At 46.0% G+C, this 12657-nt stretch overlaps 1 protein-coding gene across 1 annotated transcript; it reads left to right on the forward strand.

Annotated features, from left to right (window-relative positions):
- Positions 1–9417: 9417 nt before the first annotated feature.
- Positions 9418–10560, forward strand: LOC125524451 (uncharacterized). The gene is made up of 3 exons (XM_048689507.2): positions 9418–9550; positions 9642–9890; positions 10151–10560. Exons 1-3 carry the CDS (start codon positions 9516–9518, stop codon positions 10326–10328), a joined length of 462 nt encoding a protein of 153 aa, XP_048545464.1. The 5' UTR covers positions 9418–9515; the 3' UTR covers positions 10329–10560.
- The last annotated feature ends 2097 nt before the right edge of the window (positions 10561–12657 follow it).

Here is a 12657-nt window from a genome sequence, read left to right on the forward strand (position 1 = left end):
AGCAAACCCGTTGACTAAACTTCCCTCACAAGCAAAACATGATCACACCTTAGTACTCTTTGGGTATTGATCACATAGCGATGTGAACTAGATTATTGACTCTAGTAAACCCTTTGAGTGTTGGTCACATGACGATGTGAACTATGGGTGTTAATCACATGGTGATGTGAACTATTGATGTTAAATCACATGGTGATGTGAACTAGATTATTGACTCTAGTGCAAGTGGGAGACTGAAGGAAATATGCCCTAGAGGCAATAATGAAGTTATTATTTATTTCCTTATATCATGATAAATGTTTATTATTCATGCTAGAATTGTATTAACCGGAAACATAATACATGTGTGAATACATAGACAAACAGTATGTCACTAGTATGCCTCTACTTGACTAGCTTGTTGAATCAAAGATGGTTAAGTTTCCTAGCCATAGACATGAGTTGTCATTTGATTAACGGGATCACATCATTAGAGAATGATGTGATTGACTTGACCCATTCCGTTAGCATAGGACTTGATCGTTTAGTTTGTTGCTATTGCTTTCTTCATGACTTATACATGTTCCTATGACTATGAGATTATGCAACTTCCGTTTATCGTAGGAACACTTTGTGTGCTACCAAACGTCACAACGTAACTGGATGATTATAAAGGTGCTCTACAGGTGTCTCCGAAGGTACTTGTTGGGTTGGCGTATTTTGAAATTAGGATTTGTCACTCCGATGGTCGGAGAGGTATCTCTGGGCCCACTCGGTAATGCACATCACTATAAGCCTTGCAAGCATTACAACTAATGAGTTAGTTGCGGGATGATGTGTTACGGAACGAGTAAAGAGACTTGCCGGTAACGAGATTGAACTAGGTATTGAGATACCGACGATCGAATCTCGGGCAAGTAACATACCGATGACAACGGGAACAATGTATGTTGTTATGCGGTTTGACCGATAAAGATCTTCGTAGAATATGTAGGAGCCAATATGAGCATCCAGGTTCCGCTATTGGTTATTGACCGGAGACGTGTCTCGGTCATGTCTACGTAATTCTCGAACCCGTAGGGTCCGCACGCTTAATGTTCGATGATGGTTATATTATGAGTTTATGTGTTTTGATGTACCGAAGGAGTTCGGAGTCCCTGATGAGATCGGCGACATGACGAGGAGTCTCGAAATGGTCGAGACGTAAAGATCGATATATTGGACGACTATATTCGGACATCGGAAAGGTTCCGAGTGATTCGGGTATTTTCGGGAGTAGCGGGGAGTTACGGGAATTCGTATTGGGCCTTAATGGGCCATACGGGAAAGGAGGGAAAGGCCTCATAGGGTGGCCGCACCCCTCCCCATGGGCTGGTCCGAATTGGACTAGGGAGGGGGGCGCCCCCTTCCTTCCTTCTATTTTTCCCTTCCCTTTCCTTCCCTCCTACTCCTACTACTTGGAAGGGCTCCTAGTTCTACTAGGAAAGGGGGAATCCTACTCCCGGTGGGAGTAGCACTCCCCTAGGGCGCGCCATAGAGAGGGCCGGCCCTCCCCCTCCTCCACTCCTTTATATACGGGGGCAGGGGGCACCCCAAAGACACAACAATTGATCTCTTGATCTCTTAGCCGTGTGCGGTGCCCCCCTCCACCATAATCCACCTCGATCATATCGTAGCGGTGCTTAGACGAAGCCCTGTGTCGGTAGAATATCATCATCGTCACCACGCCATCGTGCTGACGAAACTCTCCCTCAACACTCGGCTGGATAGGAGTTCGAGGGACGTCATCGAGTTGAACGTGTGCAGAACTCGGAGGTGCCGTGCGTTCGGTACTTGATCAGTCGGATCGTGAAGACGTACGACTACATCAACCGCGTTGTGCTAGATATTGCGTGTGCGTAGGAAATTTTTTGAAATTACTACGTTATCCAACAGGTTCGCCGCTCGGCGCCATGGGTGCGACGAGGGAGGCATCGTCGTCCTCGACGACAGCGACGAAGACGCGCCGCGGCCACCGGTCCGCCAGGGCGACGCCGGGCAGGGGTCCAGCAGGGGCGGTTGCGTCAAGGAGAAGAAGGCCGACAAGGACGACGGCTGGGATGGCGGCGACTTCGCCGTGCTCAGCGACTTCGTCGCCCCGTAGTTGTAGTTGCAGCCTTTTTAAAAAAACTTTGTTATGTAATGTCGAATATTTGTCAAGTTTGCCGAACTTTAACCGAATATATGTCCAGTTTGCCAAACTTTAGCCGAATTTCTTTTTTTTTAAACGGCTTCTGGGGAGAACCCTGGGGCCGGCGGCTGGGAACCCGAAAGCCTCCATGCCGATTTTAGTGCCGGGTCGCCCCCAGGCGGCGATTTTACTCGCCCCGGCGGGGGGGGGGGGGGGGGGGGGGGCACATAGATCAGGGAGTAGAACATGACGATACTATGGGTGTGGACCAGTAGCTGACTTCCTCTTCGCCTAGCTAGCTTTCTTAAATTTCACACAAGCTGTTCGCCTAGCTAGCTACTAGAATGCTATTTCATCCCTCCGTTCAAAAACATAACATGTTCTAAAAAATTTCTTAATCGGGTGTATAAAAATCTTTGCTCATGAGTGGGCAAGTCTAAGAGCCTATTTTATTTGCAGGATTTAGAAACACAGAAATATGATAGGATTGCATGTACAAAACAGAGAATTGTAAAAACATAAGAATCCGAGGAATTGGGTGTTTGATTCACATGAGTAGGAAAATCATATGAATCCTAAATGCATGATCAAATTAAGATTACACCCTATGCAAACATAATATGAAGTTCATTGCGCAAAAAGTAAGATAATATGAAGTTAATTAAAAACTAGTATGCTACTTATGGCCCTTGTCTCATTTTTCGTGCATATAAATATAAAAAAGGAGTTTAGGTGCATCGATTCGATTCGCATGATTCTAAAAACGCAGGAATAAAAATAACACAAAATTGGAATGCCATGCACATTTGATGTTGTTTGATTGCAATGATGGAAAAAACAAAGGATTTTGTCCAAGAAGTTTGAGTGGATGCTAGATTTTCTATGAAATGTAGTACCAGTGATTCCATCGAAAATAATAATTCTAAAGGATTATAATCCTACATTTGAAACAAAAAGGCCCTAAATTCATTCGTTTTATCTATGGAACTCAATCTAAAGGAAATAAATCTTTCAGTTTTCCAATGGTACGTACCTTTGATCAAACGGTTATTATATTTAAAAAATCTATTCCTATGATTTTCCTCTACTTTTCATATGAATCAAAGAGACCTAAAAGATGAAAAATGAAGGCACTAGAGGTAGGTAAAAGTACATCTGCATAACAAAATTGTAGCCGAACTTACCGGATGGTTGATGATGGGATAAAAATCTTTGCTCGTGGGTGGCCAAGTCTGAGAGGAAAAGAGAAGGCGCATGATCGGAGCAGCTACTTTTGTAGTCCCTAGGCTCTATAACTAGGCTGTTGTGTGAGCCACGAACCTAACACTAGCATGTGAGTGTATCATCTTTCACATTTCGACAATAACACCCGCACTGATTCATCGCTATGTATCATCTCTAGTCTCATATCAACAAAGTAGTATGTCATCTCTCGTCTCATTATCCACAAAGTGTACATGACCACATTGCCCTTGAGTTTTAAAAGAACTAGATAATACTCCGCGCCTTGATACGGGAATAAGTCTCTTCCACATCCTCACCATATATCAACGGTAGCAGACCTAGCGGTAAATGAGGGCTGACTGCATGTTAAAATGGCTTGTGATATTCGGCGGATTGATTTGTTGGTGAAAAAAATTGATGAAGTGAAGGACTTGCATGTGCTTGAGGGTTTGCATGTGTTGAAAAATGGAATGTGAAGGGCTCGCATCTGCTTGATGATGCAGAGGAATTGCATGTGCTAGAAAAATAGGTAGTGGGTTGCAATTATTTAATAACAAATGATTCGAAAGGTGAGACGTTCAGTGACGCAATACTTGTTGAAACTGGATCAAGAAAACCTAATCCGGTGAGAAAGAAACACAAGGAAACATACCTGCAGCTTCATGCGGCCAAAACTGCAAACGGCACGCTAGAGAGTTTGGCCAACTTATCAAATGTACGCTGCAATCGCATGTCAAAAACCACTGGTTGTGCCCACACTGGATGCAAGTTTCATGCATGAGGGCGGGCGCTGACAAGACAAGCTGAATGACATTAACATTTCACACAAGGCAGGAAACTCTGAGAAAAAGTTACATTAGTTTTTTTTAGAAAAGGTGAAAGACCCCCTGCCTCTACATCTGAACGATGCATGCAGCCACTTTATTAAATGTTCACATAAAACCTTATAAAGTAATACAACAATAAGACTAAAGCCACTATATAGACAACATCTGTCACTACTCCTATCCAATTGATAAGGGGATTATGATAGTCTGGTCCTAATACCAAACAGACCTTGCAACCAAACCTAACATCTAAGATCTGAGATCCCATTCAGGACGCCTGCCGGGTATGGGTCACTCACCGGTCCGGCGCACTCCTCAACCAGGACACATGCGGGGTATGAGGCCGCCGCACCCACCTGCCACCAATTCATTTTCAGAGCTGTACTATTGCATTTACCTTGCCCGGTCTGGCTGCCGTCGACGCCATAACAACGCCAGACCGCGTCACCACATGCGCGAGTCCATCTCCACGCATCGGATGCCGACTCACCACAGCGCCATGCCGCCGAGACCCGCCGCCATCAATGAGTGAGATGACGCACCGCTCCATCAAAGAATCTGTCATCTGGTCCCTCGATCACGTGTGTACCTCCAAGAATGACGCTCCCAAAGAGGAAACGGCACCGGAGCATCGCCGTCATCCGATCATCCGATCTAGGGTTTCCCCCGGAGGTAGCAGATCAGGATAGAATCCGCAGATCCACCCAGCTGCCGACGTGTCGCACCCACCACCGCGCCGACCGCGACCCGGAGACCAAGCCCACGCTTGGGCCCAGATCGGGCCGCGCCACCGCCGAACCGGTGACACGGCCGCCGATCCTCTGGCGACTGCGACGCGCCCGATGGAGATCCAGATCGAAATCGAAGACGACCCCGACCGAAACCCCGCCACCAGCGCCGCTGCACCACGCCACCTCCTCCTAGCCCAGTCGCCTCCGGATCCAGCCGTCCTCGCCTCCGGGAGACCAGCCGGACCAGGCGCCCCTTGTCCACGAACAGCCGACCCGTGCCGCCGCCATGAGGACCAGAGGAAGGAGGGAGAGCCCCGCCGCCGCCCGCGCCGCACGGGCTTCGCCCGACGGGCGCACTCCGGTGGCGACGAGGGGAAGGAGACGTTGAAGAGTGGGAGTTGCTGGCGGCCGATCTAGCTAGATCTCCCGAGACGCGCGGCGCGTCGCGTGAGCGGGACGAGCTTTAAAAATAGGGAAGAATTTCACTTCTCCAGCCTCTGCACCCAAAAAAAAAAGTTACACTAGTGGATGGTGAATCAGCTGCCTGTGAAATCCGAAGATCAAACTATGCGGCAGATAATCGACAGCAACAAAAGCACTGTGAAATATCTCATCATAGCAGCATATGCATGCAGAACTCCTCAACAAAATCAAGAAACGGGGTTTGTGCCTTGTACGCAACTACTTGCAAGTGTGATATGATTGAACAACGGTCCTTTTTGAATTGTGTATAATTTGTATGTGCTCCGAACAGGCCACCAATGATTTGTAATACAGTAATTTCCATTCTTCGGAGTGCCTATCTTGGTCGGAAAGAACTCGACAACATCAAACCGACTTTTTTGTCGAAAGGTGAGACCAATATGAAAAGAGAAGTAAAATAACGTAAAAGAGGTTAGCTTTTTTTTCTTGGTGGAGGATGATGCGTGTTTCATTAAAGCTCTAACACTAATTCCTCACTAATGAGAAAACTATAATATGATCAAAATTGTAAACCTTACTGTGCCACAGTAGCAAAGTTCTTCTGGAAAGTCCTGGTGGAAAGTGAGGTGTTCATCTGTGAAAAGATTTAAGTGTGTGGATTTAGCAGCTGGTGCTACAGAGAGTTATTTGAGCGAAAGAGAAACCAAAAACATACTGGAGAACACAAGGTTGCACAAGCCGAAGAATTGATCTTAAAATGATTAAATTCTTGCAAACAAAAAGGTAAGCAAATCGTTCCCCTCTGAAATCAAACTAATAAAAAATAACAATATGTTGACCATGGGATTTTGCATCTGTTGTATGACAATGGAATCTGGGTTAACCCGTTTCCAGAAGGGAAAAAATCAATATATTCAGGAGACTGGTCATAAATGGAATCACAGAAGCTTGCTCATAGTTGAGACCGATCATGGTTCAGCCATGGGAAGTCTATCTATCTTTATAAGAGAAATACCTTAAAATAATAATTCAAGTATCCATGATTGTATCACCTCTTTCCTTGCTCATAGACGAGCATCAATCGGCTACTCCAACCATTTAGTATCATTAGACCGATGATCATCACAAGTGACGATATCTAATGGCTACAAACGGGATCTGCTTTTGGAACCCATTGAAATTATTTTCACCAGCTGCTCCATGTGCAGTTATTCCAGTGAGCAGTGTGGCCATTTTACGCTCTAGATTTTTTTTTTAGAAAAGGAGGATAACCCCCGGCCTCTGCATCTGGGCGATGCATACGCCACTTTATTAATTATTCACACAAGACCTTATAAAGTCATACTCCCTCCGTTTCAAAATAGATGACTCAATTTCGTACTACAAAATTAAGTCATCTATTTTGGAACGGAGAGAGTATAATAGTAAGATTAAAGCACCGTCTAAACAACATCTGTCGCTACTCCTATCTAGTTGATGAACGAGCGCTGAAAATCTGGACCTAATGCCAAACAGACCTCGCAGCCAAACCTAACATCTAAGACCTAAGGTCCCAACCAGGACGTCTGCCGGGTATGGGGCACCCACCAGTCCGGCGTACTCCTCAACCAGGACGCCTGCCGGGTATGAGGCCGCCGCAGCCACCTGCCATCAATCCATCTTTAGTGTTGTACTGCTACATCAACCTTGACCAGTCTAGCTGCCATCGGCGTCACCACGACGCCAGACGACGCCACCATCATGCGCTCGTCCATCATCACACGCCCACCAACGAGACCCCGCTGCTCCATGCCGCTGAGACCCGCCGTTGTCAACGTGTCAGATGCCACGCCGCTCCTCCTCCTCCAGCCAGCACTTGCTCCAAAACGATGCCCCGAGGAGGGAGAACGACATCAAAAACGTCGCCATCCTCCGATCCGATAGACCCAGATCTAGGGTTTCCCCCGGAACCTCCCGATCAGGTTGATGTGACCTGCAACGACGATGCCTCGAGAAGGGAATGACGTCCGAGAAGACGCCATCGTCCGCCATGACCGCAGTCAGTCGCGATTTTCACCGGAAGACACGTCGTCCCGATCTCACGGCTGGCCGGAACCGAACGGAGTCTCGCCACGAAGACGAACGCCATCGTCGGTAATCCGGCGGAGATCTGTCATCTCCTCGCCGGTCCCTCCACGCGCCGCCGGTCGGCGGAAGGCCACCCCGCCGCGGATCCGCAGTCGCCGCCGTCACCATCTCCGCACAGATCAGCCACCCCACCGGATGGGGTGCTGCCACCGCCGCCGTCCACAGGGCCGCCGCTCCGTCGGCTTATGGCGCTCTGGCCACCGCCGCACGGGATGGGATTGCCACCCCAGACGCCACCTTCAGATCTCACAAGAGGGGCCGCCCCTGTCGCCTTAGATGAGATCGTGCTGCATCCACCCGCCCAGGTGCCTTCGGCACCGAGCCCGCCGCCACCGCGGCCCACGCCGGCGGCAGCGGCGACAGAAGGAGGGGTCCCTGCGGTGCTAGGGTTGAGGGACCCTTGGCGTCGCCTAGGGGGAGGCGACGCGAGGGAAGGGCTAGTATCCAGAAACTGCGGGTCCTGAATATCTGCCGAGCTACGATTGCAAAAGGAGTGCCGGATAGAATGGACTATGTAAGGAATTTGGAGTTTGGATAGCCATGGAACATTTAACACACACTGAAACATGTAATTGCAATGGATGCAGCCTCTACATATGGAAAACAGCAAGAGTACTTCCTGCTATCCGAGTCTAGACATCACAGCAGCAACAACATTATATGAAAAATGAAAGACTGTATGCTACTTACTTCTTTCATCCCAAATTACTTGTCTTAAATTTGTCTAGATACTGATGTAATTTGAGATGGACGTAATACTTGCTATAAATGGCATATAAGACAACGCTGAAATTCGATCCATCTTTATCCTTAGTTTCACATTAAATTAACAGGCATGTCGCAGTGCCAATCAATGGCAGGAAAACTATTCCCCGGTTATGTTCCCTGTCTTAGGGGATTGGTGGCAATAGCACTTACAGATGACAACAGATATGGCCATCCTTATACTGTGAAAGTTATGCGTGGAGTTTCAGCTACTGAACTGAATTTGTGAGATGGAATCATGTGACGCTGGTCGTGTCTGGAATCAATTGTGTCCCAACATACTTCCTCCGTTCCAAAATATAATGCTTTAATTTCTCTATTCCTGTGCTTCAACTTTGACCATAAATTTAACTAATGAGAACGACTGTGGCGGGAGCAAAAGTTATACCAGTGAATTATTCAAAAGTAGTTTTTAATTATATGATTTTTTTTCACACCGCAATCGGTCTCGTTGGTTAAATTTATGGTCAAAGTTGGATCTCAAGAAGCACAGACGTACTATATTTTAGAATGAAAGGAGTATTACACATCGCTGCATAGACCAGACAGCACAGGCATTGGGCTCCCGGCCAAGAATGATTTTATGAGTGTAAGCGCCTATTTGAGGCGATGCATCGGAGAGGATCCTCATGACCTGCACCCCTTACAGTCACAAAGTTGAGACCCTTGTACGCTTGGCTCCAGCGGTCCAGCCATCAATCTGTTTAAACATGGAAGAGTTCAGAAGCTAGGAACAAATTGGAGGACGGATATCCTAATTAAAACTAGCATATTGGAAAGAGTAACAAAAAATTAAAGGAGAATACAAATGTTGCATTATAATGGCGCATAGAATACAACCTATCCTGGTCGAAAAGGGAACATACTATGCATGTAATCTAGTCATAGTAAGTTAGAAAGCGGAAATGAGAGCGGCGATTCGGTGCTCGAGCCCAGCTGAGCCCGAAATCGCTGGCGTTCGTTCTTCGTTTGGGATTCGAGTAATTTGGTCTGACAGCTTGACAGGAAGCGCTGGAAAAAAGGACGTACGGCCCGTATACTGTATGGAATAGTGCGTTCCGTCAGGCGCGGGGTCCTGGTCCGTGGACTAGAACGCCTCGTTTTATGCTGAGACGCTGAATGTCGAACTAAAAAAAAAGGTTTCTATAAACCACGTCAGCAATCGCCAACACAGCCCACTCCCATCCCCGCACCGCCCAAGGAGCCTCCCAAAATCCGGTTTTCAGCTGCGGCGGCCGCTGCTTCCCGCCGGCGACGAACTAATGGTGGATGCTGGTCTTTGCTTTTGCTGGATGCCATGACAGGTAAGTGCATCATTCCTCGATTTAGGTCTAGTGGTTGCAGAGGTTTGTTTCTAAACTGGGGGCTGACACTACGACCGGCGGTGCGTTATAGGTTCCCACTCCGGGAGGAGTTCGCCGACAGCCTAGAACACCCAGATCCGGTCCCTCTCGCTGTGCTGCGGACGGGAGAAGCCAGCGCTGTTGTGCTGGAGGAGTCAAACGCAGGATCTAATAAGGGCAACAAGTTGGGTGTCGCCGGCCGGAGGAGTCGCAGGGCGGCATGCGCCGGTGGCGTGAGGCATGCTCGGTCTTCCCAGTCGTCCGACAGGTTCAACCCCAAGGCGCCCGATTGGACAAAAAGGTATGCGCTGGATGCATACCCAATTTCTCTGCATTTTGTTGTAGATGGCTGGATGTTAGACTGTTGTAGTATGGTCTATATCTTCGTATTGTAGTTTTCCTTCTCCCTAGAGAGATTTAAATCAAGTTCACTGCCCATGGGAACTTGTTCCTGCAGAAGTGCAGATAACTTGTTAGTTCTCCTAGTCCGGAAATTACTTTGAACAGTCATACTTTGCAGTTGAACCTAATGAAAAGTAATGGTTTGCTTGAAAAATTCAGGTTGCGTCTCCGCAGTGCACCACCCGACAGGATGCCGTGCCCCTCTAGGATGAGTGCACAAGAGGTGTCGATTCGCAAATACGCGGAGGAGCCAACACAAAGTGTTATTACACCAGAACTAGGAATTAGTTTCGACTCACTTGGCGATGGATATGATTTCTACACCTTGTATTCGTGAGAGATCGGCTTGGGAGTTAGGTATGGAAAGAACAGGATGAATGCCGAGAGGACCAAATCAGTGCGGGAGATAGTTTGCGGATGTTGATTGTGTACTAAGAAAATGGACTTCAAATTTGTTACCTGCAGATCAGCTGATTTGCAAGTTTCATGCTATACTGAGAAGCAACTATATGTAACATGCATGTATATCTGTTTGTTAGATAGTTGTTGATTGGAAAGAATCCACTGGAATAGAGCATTTCCTTTTCGTGTCCTACAGTCTCTTTGAGATAATTGCATCACCGAAGATGTATTTAGTGGTTTTCTCATGTAATGCGCTGCAGCAGCATATCTCTAATGCTCGCTGTCAGTGTACTGAAACCTTCATCTAAGTTTGAGGTTATCTAAGTGTATAGAAACTGAAAGTTACATGTTTAATTTCCATTATATGTGGGTTTCTTCATATTTCTGTTAACTGTAGATGCTCTAGAGTCTGCATATGAAATCATGGATAATTTGTTGTTGTGCACTGTTATGTCAGCGGTACTTCCATTTTTGACATTTCAAGATATTTTGCAGGAGGATGTGCTCCATGCAAGAGGAAGGACAAACGGGGTAGTAGAAATTCATCTTAGGTAACAGGCTGACATTTCTTCTCCTCTCTACTTGTTACGGAATAGCAGACTGAAGTTAACTTCGTGCGTACTGAAAAAAATGCTTAATTGCTCTTTGAGGCAGGACATTCAATTGAACATACAACTGTTCATAAATTTGGGGCTGACATTTTACATTGATTAAGTTGCAGGGGAAGCAAGCAGAGAACAGTAGATAGTGCCTGCCGTTCTGGAATCAGCCTGGCACAGAATAATGCCTGAGCCGTTCTCCAGTTTAGTTGTTCTGTCTCTCCCTTATGCTGTGGCCGCATTTAATGCACCCACGGGCAGGCTTCATTTTCCGTCCATACATCTGCTATACAGAGTAAAATACAGCACTGCTTCACGCATCCCCATGCAAGTGAATGGTGGTGATTTCAGGATCAGCTGAGCCTGGGCTCATAAACGAATATCCGAGCGGAAATTGCCTTTGGTGACCGAGCTCATTGGAGGCCTTCAGATTCAAAATTCAAATTTTATCAAAATTTATATTTTTACATTTCAAAAAATTCTGAAAAAAATTACAGATATACATGAAGGCATAACGCACATGTGTGTAAAACTTCAGGGCAAAACACGTTGAAATGAGGGCTGTGCAAAAAAGACAAATCTATGGATGTTTAACACATGACACTGTTCATCCTCCTAGGCCATGAATTTGTCTTTTTTGTACAAGTCGCATTTCAACGTATTTCATCATGAAAACACACATGTGGGTTACATCCTTACATACACGCATATTTTTTTCAGAATTTTTTGAAACAAAAAAGTTTGAATTTGATTTTTTTTTTTAAATAAAGGCCTCTATGAAGCTCGGCCACCAAAACGCCATTCTCGTTAGAAAGCTAAATGAATGTGTATCATGCCTACAACAGCCATGGGTTATCACACATACTTATGGCAAGACTTTTCTCTACTTGCAGTAATACGTGACTAAACTATTATGACAGAGGTTCAACGTAGAGACACAACTAAGGCCAAAATATAAATGGTCCGAGGATGAAAAGATTATGCACGAAGCAAACCACAGAGCTTCAGGGTAATGAACATTCATGGAATCATGGGCGTTTTGATCAAGAACAAGTCTTTACCTCGCCATCATCATCATACCAAGCATGCCACGGGGTCGCTGTTGGAAGCTTGAGAGCATCAATGCTGTATCTAGTTGATGTTACTGGAATCACTGCATCTGTGTCTCCACTGTACAAAGTAAAGAAAAGATCAAAACAAAAGATACTTATATGTTTACCCAGCATTTGTACAAAGCCATGATGTTTAAACTACACAGTGGGAAAAGTAGCTAAGGTTTTACCAGCACCTTTCGGAAGGTCGAAATTACACAACCATGTTAAATGTGAAGAGAGACTAACAAAAATTAATTGACATCGAACTAGGTTGTACACAACCATCTGATAAACCCACTTCTCTACGGTGACAATATATTAATAGTTTTGGGGAAATAAACTAACTGAATCCCATGTCTACAGCATGGAGCATAGTTTAGTATAGAGCCATCTTTGTGTGCCTGAGTGGGTAAAGACTTCAGAGAGTTAGGAATAACTTGAACATCCATATACGGACCCATATTGAATAAGTTCGTGATAGATATGCAGTATAGATTTTTCACAGTCCTTCCAGTTGGTGTTAATAACTTCACTGCAAAGAATGTCAGTAGTACAGCTTTTGGCCTTCTAC

Source organism: Triticum urartu, chromosome 7A (genome assembly GCF_056163025.1).
Source record: "Triticum urartu cultivar PI428250 chromosome 7A, HENAU_Tu73, whole genome shotgun sequence".
Taxonomy (NCBI): Eukaryota; Viridiplantae; Streptophyta; class Magnoliopsida; order Poales; family Poaceae; genus Triticum; species Triticum urartu.